Genomic DNA, 14,364 nt, shown 5'->3' on the forward strand with positions numbered 1-14,364 from the left:
CTGCCTGACCTTTCTGTGCATTTGTTACCTTGGAAAAGTGTGTCCTAGGTGTTTTTGCTAATTCACAGGGTATGGATGATGCTTGGTGCAATATGTGAGGAAAGCAAAGTGTTCCACAGATCATTCCTGAAGCTACCAGGTCAGAGCTGCTCAGCCACCTGCTCAAACTGCTTCCATACCCCTAATGAAAAAGGGAAGAAGTTTCTCTTGGTCCTTGGGCAGACATGCACAGGCCTGTTCAGGACTGACTGGAAGACACTGTGCAAGGTTTTCAGGAAGCAGGAAAGCTTGGTAAGAAATGTCCATCACTCAACACATAGGTTAAATGCTGAAACTTGGTTGTTTCTAGGGGTCCCCACTGCTGCTAAACAAATGCAGAAATGACATGGTGTTTTGTTTCATCTTCCTGCTACTGAGGACATCCCACCTGCCCTGCTTCTGAATTGCTCATCTGGAGAGCACAGAATCCACAGGGATGCAGCGCTGCTACAAATTTGCCCTCGGACCCTGAGGTCATGAGAAGTTACTCCAAGCCCCAAGACCTGGACCTCTGTACCTTAATGTTGAACAACCCTCACAGACACAGATCAATAAAAACCTGAGTGATAAAAGACAACTGTACAACCCAACGCTGCCCAACCCCCACATGACTTACGGGCCCGGGAGTATAGCTCACTCGCAATCCTGTACAGCGTGGTGGTTGCTTCACTCGGAACCTGCCATTAACAGGAAGAGTTAACTTTCTGGAATGACTGAGCTAGAGAGGTAGGAAAGTACCACACCTAGAGTATATTGGCTCTCATGGTTACCAAGATCTTTTAGCATCCCTCTATTATATTGTGCTACTTTCTTATCTGTCCTACCTTGTAGGAACATTGCTTATCTGTCAATTTTGTTTCAAATGAGAAGCACATATTTTACGCACGAGCTCAGTGGCTGTATAGAATACCACCCTTGATTCTTCTTGATCCCATTTCATGGTATTCTGCAGCTCCAGCTGCTGTCTTGGAAAACTTGCTTATTCAGATACATTAATGAAGGGTTCAGCTAGAGCCATCTCTGGGATTTGGAGGGCCCTTGGACAAAGCACCCTCCATGAGTCCTTCCCCCTCAGTGCATTTGTCTTCTTGCTGCCATTGTGCATGTCTGCTTTTGCTCTTCAGCTCTCACACCTTTGGTACTGCTAGTATGCATCCTACGGGGAGCCAGTGAGCAAGGCAGTAGCTGGGATCTGCTGCTGCTCTACCTCACCAGTATCATGTTCTGGGCCAGCCCGACAGGCAGGTGAACAAGCAGTGAGCAACATGGCCTCTTGCTAGGAGGGCACGTTGCACACGGTTGCTCGGGCCCTTGGCAAGCACCCAGCCATGCCTACCCTTGACACCACCCTTGGATTGAGCCTCATGAAACTGTGACTTCTCTTCTGTATTTTTAAGTAGCAAAATCTTTGCCAAAAATCTAGTCCAGAGGACTTGGGTGTTCTGCGTGATGATGATGATGATGATGATGATGATGATGATGGAGCCCTAGCAACAGCAGCATTTATATATTATACCTGAATGGCAAAATGTTTCAGCTAAAACACCTTTTAATTCTTACAGCTTCCTGGCAAGTTCTACTATTGCGCTAGGTCCAAACCAAGTAACTACTAGGCTTTATCATTTTAAGAAATGGAGCTCATGCTTGTCCTAGGAACCTGTATTCAACCTGCAATTTTTCTTGCACACAGTGAACCTAATCCAACTACATCTGCCTGAATTCACCTGTGTCCCATCTGGAGAGTGCAGACTCTGCATCAGTAACACTGTCCAGTTTCTGGATATTCTAATGGTCCAAGACAGCTACTTCCAATGGTTATGTTTCCTCCAGCTAAAACTATTTTTACAATTAGACTATCATAGAGGAATGTGCTCGCGCGCGCGCGCGCGCGCTCGCTCTCTCTCTCTCTCTCTCTCACACACACACACACACACACACACACACACACACACACAACCCGATTATTGTTAACCTATGCAAACCTGCAGAAATCCATTCCAACGTTCTTCAAGGCTACTGTAGCTGCATAAGTGCAGCCCTCCTTAAGCACTCCAAATGTCACCTTCGGTGGGATAAGAAGGAAGCCTGACAGTTGCTGGGAAGCTGCAGCAACAGAGCATGTATGGACTCTGCCAGAGACAGGATCTTCACCCTTTACAAACGAGAGGGGTTGATTAGAGAGTTGAATCATATGTTGCACGCCTAATTTGAAGGCAAATAGGCCGTAATAGTTATTATTTGAGCTATCCTATTAACATGCAAATTTGCATTTACAGCAGTTGATACTTTTAACAGTGAACTGGGGGCCTGTGTCCAGAATCCATGGCTAATGCACCTAGTAGGATAAGAGAAATGGCCCGTGTTCCCTGGGAATAGGACAATTTCTGCTGATAAAAATGAACATGCCGATCTTTTTAAGGGGCTTTGTGTGTGCCAAGCCCATCTTTGCAAAAGTGGGGTGAAATCCAAAAATGATGGCTCAGGGTAGCATAAAGGAGTGATGCAAAATGACATGGGGGAGGGGGCCCATGATAAGCCACACGATGTAAAAAGGTACACAGTGTGGCCTGTAAGACAGACACGTTGGGGTACTTGGGAATAGGCTGAAGCAATGGCTGCTCCCATGCCCCCCCCCATTTCTATTGCCAAAGGGTGGCGGGGGGGAGGGAGTCTCACTGCTCCTGCCAAGCCCCCTGGGACATCCACAGGGGGACGAAGGTGGGAGGAGGTGGCCCCTTTGTGCCTGATGGTGTGCTGGGTGCATCGGGGGTAGGGTGGCTTACAAGGCACGCCATGTCTGCTTCTGCACAGCCTTGCTTACTGCTCCATGTGAACCCTCCCCCTGAGATAGCAGCAAGTGCACACGAACTGCTTGTATAGAAGTAAACAAGTGATGCCGTCTCATGCAGTGTCAGGCTCTTAGTGCATCTAGTGAGTACTGTCTGCACTGCGACAGCTTTGCAATCTCTCTTGCAAGCTTCTCTAGAGCTAAGAGACTGAACTTGGGACCTGCAGCAGTGCAGCCCATGCTCTCGCCCGCAACTGCAGCCTCTCCTCCTGCATCTGCCTGACTCTGGCAGCTGCTTCCAGGCATTCGCAACTGTAGGTGCTTTCACTGATGTGCTGTTTTATTTCTGGTTGGAAAATGTAAGGCTGCCTAACGGCAGACAACACTTCAGAAGAATGTGGGTGATGGTGTTACACCACCACAGTTTTCCTCTTTTCCCCCATTTTTGGTTGAAACCAATTGTGCAGGTTTTGGAACTGGGACAACAACTTGTAAAACCTGACGATGCTCCTGATGATGCTGTGATGCACCTTCCACACTGCGATTACCCAAGGCCGGCCTTAACTGGAAGGACCAAAGCAAAGCACGCCACACCAAGCCAGAGGTGTTCAGAAAATACACACCAAACAATCAGCAACACAACTGAGAAGACAGGTTCATGGCGTTACTGTTCAAAGCAGAGTAGAAGTGACAGTACAGGGGGAAATTATTTTACTTACCTTTTTTCTGGGTACAGATTGTGGCTTGGCTCTCTGTATGGATGAGGGCAATTTGACCTTTTCTTTTCTCGGGGATCCTGCAGCATCCACAAGAAGAGACTGGAGTTTTCGTTGAAATAAGATTTCCAGTCTAGTTTCAGTTACTTCAGCATCTGATTTAAAAAAAAGTCCCAATGTTGATTTACAGGCTCCCCACAGATCCAGTGCTACAACCCTTTGACATGGGTATGGTGGGAGGTGGATGTGAGCAGAGTGTCATCTAGTCACATTAACATGATTAACTTTCAGTCAGAATGTGGACAACCTGCTTGGAGGACTGAGGCCTGCCACTTGCTCTTCGGGCCCTTGCCCATCCTGGCTTGCGAAATCAAGCAGAGCTGGGTATTTGGAATTTGGAGGTTGTTATGGCCTCCGAGGGAAAAAGTGGCCCTTGCTGCTTCTGACGAAGCAGTGGTGAAGCTACTGTTGAAGAACACTAGTTTACTTCCACTGATTTCAGATAATTTCTAATAATTGTCTGCTGCTTGAAGACAAGCTGTTGGGCCACATGGTGGCATGTGTTCGGCTGATGCCAATTTGCTCTGCTGTGAACCACCCAGAGAGCTTCTGCTGTTGGGTGGTATAGAAATAAAGTAAAATAGAACAAAATTTTTAATTCATTCCAACCTGAGCTCAGGCCTGGTCTGGGGATAGAAACTGCTTTGGCTGCCCTGCTAGATGACTTAGGCTAGTGAATGGATGACGGGAGTGTGGCCCTGCTGCTTCTGCTGGATCTTTCAGTGACTTTTGGTGCCCTCAGCCCTCCTTCTGGATAATTTTTCTGGGTCAGGCAGTGGAGCCACCATGGTACAGAGGTGCCAGTCTTTCCTGGATGAACCCTCTCAGAGGGTGATGCTGGGGGATTTCTGCCCTGGTCCCTTGCCAATGGCATGCAGCAAGGCTGCTTTCTTCCAACATTCACAGAAAATTATTGGGAGAAATCGGGGAGATTTGTGCTAAGCTGCCATCAGTATGAAGACAACACTCAGCCTTGCATTTCATTCCTGTCTAGTGATCCTAAACAGGCTGTTGAATGGAGGAAGGGCAACTTTGGGATGGGTGAAAACAGACAAGCTGGGACTTAACTGAGACCGATGGGAACCAGGCAGTCGGCTCGCATGACAGTACTGTGCCAGCTACACAGGTTGCCAATGCATATCTGCACCCAATTTACAGTGCTGGCTTTTAAAAGCCTGGGCAAAGTTATAGGAAGGCCCTTTTCCTTCCATAGCAGCCTGGTCACATCCTGATGCCACCAGCAGAGATTCTTCTCACCTGCCCACCACCAACAGCAGTGAAGTTGGTGAGCACAAAGGAGAAGAGCTTTTCAAAGGTGGCCCAATACCTCTGGAATGTGCATCTCAAAAGGGTTTGCCAGGCTCCATCTTTGCAGCTCTTGTGACATTTGTGCCTACTTGGAAAGAGTAATATGAGCTGTAAGACCATTGAAATCTTCAGTGCTGTCTCACAAAAGGAAACTTAATCTGTTAAGTTTAAACTGCTCCTAGATCTTTTTAGTGCTTGGGGAAATATAAAAGGAAACATTCTCTTACATGCAGAAAGACAGGAGGAAATGGGTTCCTACATTATTGTTGGTCAGATTGCTATCCCACCTTTCCTTCTAGAGCTCAAGGTGACATACATGATCCACCTCCTCTCCATTTCATCTTCGTGGCCCTATGAGATAGCCTGGTCTGAGAATCAGTATCTGACCCAAAGTCACCCCTCTGGCTAACTCCATTGGCCAGGCACATATAATCTATAGCCTGCTAGTTTATCATTCTGTCAACATATCAACCAGCAGATTCTCGAGAGCAGGCACATTGTCTTTATTGCCAAATCGAATGCATGATTGCCTTTTCTCGACAAAGCCCTAACATGCTTTACCTGTCGCAGAGAGATCTTGACAGATTTCAGCGTGGTCTGAAAAACTGATCAATGAGTTTGGCTCAACATCTCCGGGATGCTTGCTTCTGGCCAGGTGGTCTCGAGCTTCTACAGAAATAGAATAGCTATTTTGATAGAGCAACATTGCACATGCTACAATCAAGGAGAAGGTTCCTCCAAGAAATTCTTCTGTGGACATCTTGCTGCAATTAATGGGAGCTACACATGACAGTGTGCTTCGTGAATTTCAGTGGCTTGTGTGCAGGGAAATAGCTTGGAGATGTGCTCACTGCTGACGAGCACCCTAACTGACATCCATGGTGTTTATTAAAATGTACAAGTTTTCCCCCCTGTATACTGCTTATGAGGGTCTTCCTAATTCAGTGCTGGATATATACTTTGTATGCAGAAAGTCCTTGGTTTAGTCCCCCTGCATTAAAAAAAAATTGAAAACCTGCTTGGGAAAGCTGTGTGTGGATAAGCTGAGCAAAGTAATCACATGTAAGCCCCCTCAGTAGTAATTCCAACTGAGATCCATATCAGAATGCATAAGATTGCAGCCTTAAATGGGTACTTCCTGTGCTCCTGTTTGGTGGGGATTGGCTCTGGATTTCAGATCCTTCCTCCACTTGTACTTCCTGCATGGATTTTCTTTTGACTAGCAGACTCTGCAGAAGCCATTATGTAACCAGAAGATGCTCAGCAGGAACTATTTTGTGGTGGTGCTCAGCCTGCAGCAGATTTTCAAATTACCAGACGTCCCTACTGGTCTACAATAGCTGGATATTCCTGAACAAGACTAATCAAGGTGGTTTACAAGAGTGCAGTCATACTCATCCCATTCCTCTTCCTACTGAGGTTTCAACAACCATTACTCATGCTTTTTAAAATGAAAAATGACATCCCAAGGAAGCTGAATTCTGTGCCAATGGGGCATTTTCTGTGTTTTTTTTCCTGCAGTTCCACCAAACTGGCACATGCACACAGATCTGGTCTGAACTTGCTTTTTCCCATACATCCTCTTTCTTTCCTATAGAGCTCAGCCTTATTTTAGTCAAGATTCTAACATTTACATTTCCTGCAGCTTCCTGACTACAAATGGATTTTCGGGGCACTAATTACTTTTACAATTCCCTTCCTGCTCCTCTCTTCAAATGCTTCCACACTAATAGCCTATTCCCAGTATTTCTGTTCTTCAAAAAGGGATTAGCAGTTTCCTGTGTGTGCAGCCCAGTAGCACAGTCCAGATGTTTTCCCCTCCCTCTCATAAAAATTTATGCTCTAAATCTTAGTCATAAAAAGTCAGGTTGATACTAAGACTGATCTCCAGGATTTCGGATTTCTGAGAATGCCAAATACTAGAAGACCCCAGAAGCACTGGCACATGAGAAACTCCCTGGGAAGACAGCCAGACAGAACACACAGAACAACTCATATTGCACCTACATTATGTCAGCTGCACTGGCTACCAGTGTGCTTCCCAGCTCCAACTGAGCACTGACTTTGACCTTTACAGCCTTAAACTGTCTGGGACGAAATGACTAGAAGGACCACCTTCACCCTTTACCCTGCCCACACTTTTAAATGAGCAGCAGAGGCCCTTCTCGTCTGCTTAGCTTAGGTGGGTGAATAGATGAGACAGTGCCTTCTCTAGAGTAGTCCCACCACTCTGGAATAGGTGGCTGTTAGTGGTCCACAGGGCTTTAAGGGAGGAACGAAGACTTGTCTACTCTGGCTTTCCCCTGGTTAAGTTTTATTGTTCCAGTCTGCAACTGCAACCAAGTTGTGCATTTTGTCTTACACCCAGTGTTGTGGTAGTGACAGTCTGAACATCTGCTTTTATTAAAAGAACGTCATTATAGTAAGCCACCTTGGGCTAAAAGGTGGTCCAGAAAGATTTTAAATAATAGCTAAAGATGGGAAGCATTCAGAGAATCTTTACCAGTACATATTTGAATTGTGTTGGCTGTTATGAGCCAGAACGATGACAATGAGACTTCTTCTCTGGATGATAAGAGTGTTGTTGTCAGTCACGAAGTCGTGTCCGACCCATCGTGACCCCATGGACAACATTCCTCCAGGCCTTCCTGTCCTCCACCTTCCCCTGGAGTCCACTCAAGCTCACACCAACTGCTTCAGTGACTCCATCCAGCCACCTCATCCTCTGCCGTCCCCTTCTTCTTTTGCCATCTATTGTTCCCAGCATTACATTATCTTTATTATGATGGGCCTTGCTTTGCTACATGACCATATGATAAAAAGGGGCACTTAATAATGATTCCAAAGGAAAAGACAATGTGTATATTTGTGGAGGAAAAATAATGCTCTTCCATATTTTAAGGGGAAGGTAAACCCAGGTAAAATTTGTATTTCATTTAAATTCCTACAGACTACACTACATAAGTGAGGCTGGCCTGGGAATGCGGAAAGGTCTTTCTCTGGCCTTCTGCTGTGATGCATCCTAAGTGCCCAGTTATGCTTTGTAGCAACATAACAAAAGCACGAGAAAATGCCACTGAGTCCAAACAAGATGACTGTTCTGAGCAGGTATGAGGGATGAGGTGGGGGAAGGAGACCAGTACCCTGTCATTTCAGAAGGAAGTTGTTCAATATCGTAGTGTTACCTAAATCATTCCCAACACTTCTGTTTTCATTGGATTGTGTAATATTGGCCAACAGTAGTTCCTTCTTTTCTTTCTTTGTAAACGGAGGGAGCAGTTTGGAAAAATGTTCAACATCAGGAAGCTTTAAGGGAAAAACAAATAGGACAGTCACTCTCTAACAAAAACACTGCCAACATGAAAAGAACAGAAGCAAGCATCCTGGAGATAGGTCAACCAGGGTTTGTTAGTATAGCCAGACTGCTTTCTCCCCTCTCAATAGGTTTAATATATGTACCTACAAACTCCTATATATGTTCAACATATTGAGGAAAAGCAAGCAAAGAAATGACTAGAAGGGCCTAACATAATTGAGACTTAGGTGCTTCAAGGAGGCAGCAGGACTGCAACCCTAAATATCAGTCATCATAATACTTATTCTTTCCTCAGACACACAAATAGTGTATTCCTATAATTCAAGGCCTTCCTGTTCCATTGCATCTCTTTCCCCAGTCCCATTTCTCTTAACTTAGGTATTCTCATTTGGGAAAAGAGAAGTCTCATCAGGGCTTACAGGGACATAGGAAATCACCAAAACAACCATAATGAAAAATATAGCTAAAACGAGCTTTAGAAATGATCTAATGGAATTTACATTCTTTAGAAATGATCTAATGGAATTTAAAGGCAGTAGAAAGTAAAAACTTCTAATAGCAACCTGAAATTGAATACCATAGTCCAAAGGACCAGGAGTGAAATATATATATATATATATATATATATATATATATATATATATGCGCAATTATGTGCATGTGGAAATAATCTTCTTTCTTTTCTAATATATGCATGAGAATTGGCATAACAGTGTATGTGGCAGTTCATGGTTACTATGTACTGGAAGCTTATTGTGGAAGTAGTAGTTCCAAACTCAAATTCCTGAACATTTAGTTGCTTTCTGGCAGCTAAAATCATCTACAGCAGTCCTGTACCTCTGTGCTCCCGCCTGCACATCCTTCAACGGAAGTGGCCAGTGCTAATAGCATTGCTTCCAGTACAGAGACACCCAATTCCTCATGTTTCAGCAAAAAAAAGCCAAGTAATTGGAGCAGGCTGCAGGTTGCTTTCCATGATCAAGATGAGATGCTTGTGCTAGCTCAAATTTGCCAAGCTCCCACCACTCAATTACCTCCTCTTCCAGAAATGCCATGCCAAATTCTGATCTGAAGTAGGGAGGGATGATTTTGTCCCTCATCCTCATAAGACACTTCTTTCCATCCTCACGTTCCTGCCTAAAAGGGTTTTAAATGGGATTGTGGAAGGGAGAAAAAATCATAATATGTCCATCATTTCATATTATTTTCTAATTATTTATCCAGGGCTTAGTCAGGCTTAGAGCAGACCAACTGAAATCAAAGAGACTTAAGTTATTCAAGGCTTACTTGTTTCACTGATTTCACTGGGTCTACGATAAGCATGACTCATTCAAAACCATCAAGTGCCCAAGGTCGGGGGGGGGGTTGAAAAAAAAACCCCAACAACTTGGCCTTTCCTTCTTGTGGAATGCTATGATGAGGTTTTGAGGTGGCTAGACGGAGGAGACACAGTGGATGTGCTTTACCTGGATTTCAGCCAGGCCTCTGACAAACTGCCTCATGATAACCTACATAGTTGAGGCATTTGGGATAGACGAATGCATTGTCTGATGGATCAGGAGGAATCATCGGGATGGTGGCCAGTGATGAACGGGGTCCCCCAGGGCTCTGTCCTAGGACTGATCCTGTTCAATCTTTTCATCAATGACCTGGAAAAGGGGGTGACCAGACTGCTGATCATATTCACAGACAATACTAAAATGGGGCAGTGGCTACAACTGAGGAGCAGGTACTCTGGATCCAAAGGGATCTGGACAGACTATGGAAGTGAGCAGGGGACAACAGGATGGAATTCAGTGCAGATAAGTGCAAGGTCTTCCACTTGGGGCATAGGAATGGGTGTCATAAGTACAGGTTTGGGGACAAGTGGCTGGAGAGCAGCACATGCGAAAGGGGTCTCAGGGTACTGGTTGACTGCAGACTGAACATGAGTCAGCAGTGTGACGTGGTGGTCAAAAGGACAAATGTTACCCTCAGATGCATAGCCAGTAGCCTGGCTTTTAGATCGAGAGAGTAATTACTGCCACTCTATACAACTCTGCTGTGCCTGCAACTGAAGTATTGTGTTCAACTCTGGGAATCACATTACAAGAGGGATACAGGAAGGTTGTAATCAGTGCAACGAAGGGCCACTAGGATGGTGACTGGTTTGCAGGGAAAGCCATATGGAGACAGAGGAAACTGGGTCCTTTCAGCTTAGAGGAGACTCCAAGGGGATCTGTTGGTGACGTATAGGTACCTAAGGGGGTGTCATGCAGAGGTGGGTCATGACCATTTTTCCCCTGCAGTGGAGGGCAGGACACGCTGCAATGGATACAACCTCAAGGAACCAAGATTTAGGGTGGATGCCAGGAAGTACGTCCTGACAGTCAGGACTCCTAGGGGATGGAATGGGCTTCCACAGGAGGTGGTTGAAGCCCCATCAGTGAGGGTGTTTAAGGATAGGCTGGACATGCACATTGTAGGCATGTCATGAGTGGAGGCGGCTGGAACTGGGGGTCAAACTAGATTGCCCAGGAGATCCCTTCTGACTCACTCTGTTTCTATGTTTTTATAGATTTTATTAGAAATTTTTCAATGTTACCAACATAGACTCCAATTGAGCAAAACTCTCGTACAGCCTTGCTAATGAATGTGTGGCTTTTGCTTTCCATGTTGAATACCAATGACCATTTGCCATATTAGAAGTTGTTTCTGCAATCCCGGTAAGTAAAAGAAGCTATTTTTTTTAAAGAATCCAGGGAAAGCCCTCAATCCACCATCCTGTGCACTTCTCTCTTTCAAGGCACTGGGATGCCCAGAATGTACTATTTTGCACTGAAGCAAGCATCCTGTTTTCATTTTTTTCTCCTGCCAAACATTATGCACAACTAGAGAAAAAAATAATTGAAGATTGATCAGAGTGGCAAACTAATGCTTAGCTGTAGAGCCTTCCCGACATCAGGCCCCAAGCAGCCCCTATGTGAGATGCACGGAGAGCACAAAGCAGAACTATAAAGAACAAGGTCTGTCAAAAAAGGAGGGGGGCACTCTGGTTCAAGAACATTTCCAAGCTCAGATATTAAAACATGTATACAAATGAAATAACAGGATATTTATCCTGCTCAACTTGATCAAGAGACACCTTCCACCTTCTGGGGAGGCAACTGAATCAGCCAAGACAGAACAGATGCCATAGCTAAGGAAAGTGATTCATGCTTCTTTGAGGGAGGGGAGGGTTCATTCTTCCTTAAAAGAGGCAGTAAAAAAGTTTTAATTAAAGAAATATTTACTGATCCAGAAGATTGGTCAAACTATAGACTGGTTTCAAATATATCATTCTTGGCTGAGGCTGAACCCTGATAGCAGAGGTGCTGGTCCAAAGAAACCCCAGTCAGGGGTTTGGATTTAACCTGTTTTGGAAAAGCCTGTCTTCCCCTTCTCCTTCCACCCCTCACGGCTTTTAGTTGCCGGATCCCGAATCATACCCTGAAACTCGTGGTGGTGGTGGTGTTACCTGGCCTGGGCCAACTTGGTCTCCCAAAGAGACAGCTGCACCGCCCCTTCCTGGCTGCATGAGGGGGAAAGGAAAAAGCTTGTAAAATGTTACCATTTATCTTTGAGCTGAGACATGAAATATTTTAACATTCCACTGTTCAAGTTCTGCATTGCAGTACAATACGCTGTTGTGAATATAAAGAATGAAAACTATATATGAAATATTAAAATGTTACATTCTTGCCTGATAATTCTTGTAGCAGGCAAGTGACCAAAAGAACACTTGTGCATAATGGTCAGTAGCGACACTTTTTAGTTTAATAGCATTTCTTTCCTCAGCTTCTTGTATGTTTTTCAAAAATTCAACCTAAGCCAAGTGTGCTGTTTACAGCCACACTGGGCAAGATGCTGGATTGCCAGTACCTTTCCTGCCAGAGGGGAAGTGGTAATCTGAATAGTGATCACAGCATTGGGGAGGGAAGCTTAACCCTTTTGCCCACCATGGCCTGCTGATCAAACTGTCCTCCCCAGTAGCTACTAGCCCTGCTAGAGAAAACCGGCATACACCGGGAATTTTTTAATTAATGATTAAGCCTTCTTCTCTGAGTGACACAGTTCTGGTTCAGTCTTTCCTGCAGCTACAGTTGGCCAAAACAGAAAGAAACGGAAAAGCAAATCATAGTTGCCATCATTTTTCAAGTTTGTTTCTCAAATAGACAAAGACTTCCTATGATCCTATATTCAGAGTTGCTGATGCTTTTTCTATTCATGTCTATGGTCATCACCTCCTTAGTTCTCTGCACTTAGTTCTCTGGCACTATCCAAGTCAAATTCAAGTTACTAGCCTTTATATTTAAAGGACTAAATACACAGTCTTGGCACAAACATATCTTATAACATTAGGGAGTTTTATGGCTAATGGGGAGGGAAAAAAGTCTAATCAATAAATAATAAACTATATTTTGCTCTATTGCTGTAAAGAAGGGGTGAGGTGGGGATGGATGTGAAGCAGCAGATGAGAGGCAGGCAGGAAAAGCAAGCAGAGTCCTTCCAGCATCTGCTTATTTTGCCCCTGGAACTTCTTCCCACCCAGTATGTTTTATCCTAGTTGGCCTTGAAGAGTGGCTGGGGCACTGGGCATGGGAAGAAGGCGGTCCCTCTCTCATCATCAGTTCTCTGATGTACAGCACTCTCCCCAGCTTTGCTGCTATATGGCAAACTCTGTTCTAAAACATGCCAAGTTAGCACCTATGAGCATACAGCTTATCTCCTAATTCCAAATACTCCCCACCTAATCCATATTAATGAATTTGTCTCCCTCCTCAGCCTCACTACTCATATGTTTCCCTGTGCCTACCGTCAAGCTGCTTTGTGTGCCTGAGCCAATCTCCGCCATCCTTCCTCAAAATGTGTATTCAGCTAAACACTCTTTACCAGTTTATTATCCTTTCCTTTCACCTTTCTCCTAACTAGCTCCCTTTCTGTGAAAGCTATGAATGATTACCTCTGATTACAGAGATTACTTCTGTGGACTTTCCTACATGAGGCACTGAACCTGTTACTTTACACAGGTTTCTTCTTCCATTTTCCTTGCAAAAAAGCCTGTTCTTTACACGGTTGCTCCCATTCCCCAGTCAGGTTTCTTTCCTCGGCTTCCTATACAATGACCACAAGCTGGCACTGTAGCATGGCACAATTTCAGAAATCATTTTAACGTTGCAGCTAAATAATAGCTCATCACTGATATCCTCATTCAAAAACTGCATAGGGATACTTGAAAAGCACGATGACATTGTGTAAAGTCATTGCATCCCACTGTAACTGAGGAATCACAAGCGTGCAATGAACGCCTCATGTAGAAAAGCTCTTGTGTGAAGCCTCCATTTCAGGTCATAAACTCTAAAAGGGGTTTAGATCCCCCGATATTAGCACAAACAGTTGCATGTGCCTCAGCAAATGACATGCTACTGAATGCTGTACATGCAATTCTAAGTTAGCCCCTCTCCAGAACATATGCGCACTGCACAGCATGAAGCGCACTCCAGTGCTAAGGAGACTGCAGGGCGCCCTCCCATGTACGCCAGCCCAAGTAAGCAATGCTCTAATGCACTGCTGTGCATCATCATCTGCTGTGCATCATCAGCCCACAAGCCAGGAAAGGCTAAACTAAGTGCTATGAAAAGGTCCAAAGAAATCTACCTTTCTCGAAGCAGCCTTTCTTATTGCCAAAAACACTCGGATGCTGTGATTGCACCATGGTTCCAAATAGCACACGATAAAAAAAGAGAAGAGGACTCCAGAAACATACAGAAATTGCAAACCTCCATACAGAAACAATGACCTCTTCCCTTCAATTTTGTCTGATTAGTCGCTGTTGCTAGGGGCTGCTACTGGCTCAAGGGGGTGGAAAGTCTCTCCAAATAAGAGGTGTCAGGGCAGTATTTGTTATGTTAGTCACAAAGTCGTGCCGGACCCATCGCCACCCCATGGACAACATTCCTCCAGGCTCTCCTGTCCTCCACCATCCCCTGGAGTCCACTTAAGCTCACACCAACTGCTTCAGTGACTCCATCCAGCCACCTCATTCTCTGCCGTCCCCTTCTTCTTTTGCCATCTATCATTCCCAGTATGAGAGTCTTCTCCAGGGAGTCCTTCCTTCT

At 44.9% G+C, this 14,364-nt stretch overlaps 1 protein-coding gene across 1 annotated transcript in view; it reads right to left on the bottom strand.

Annotated features, from left to right (window-relative positions):
- The window catches only part of SPAG17 (sperm associated antigen 17), a 112,093-nt gene that overhangs the window by 4,231 nt on the left and 93,498 nt on the right, over nt 1-14,364 (bottom strand). The window contains exons 41-47 of the mRNA XM_044449708.1: nt 11,724-11,777; nt 9,262-9,364; nt 8,097-8,217; nt 5,473-5,580; nt 3,547-3,698; nt 2,022-2,191; nt 656-716 (exon numbers count right to left, since the gene is read on the bottom strand). Of these exons, the coding sequence (XP_044305643.1) occupies nt 656-716; nt 2,022-2,191; nt 3,547-3,698; nt 5,473-5,580; nt 8,097-8,217; nt 9,262-9,364; nt 11,724-11,777 (769 nt within the window). The remainder of the gene's footprint in view (nt 1-655; nt 717-2,021; nt 2,192-3,546; nt 3,699-5,472; nt 5,581-8,096; nt 8,218-9,261; nt 9,365-11,723; nt 11,778-14,364) is intronic.

Source organism: Varanus komodoensis, unplaced genomic scaffold, assembly GCF_004798865.1.
Source record: "Varanus komodoensis strain SLA01 unplaced genomic scaffold, ASM479886v1 scaffold60, whole genome shotgun sequence".
NCBI lineage: Eukaryota > Metazoa > Chordata > Lepidosauria > Squamata > Varanidae > Varanus > Varanus komodoensis.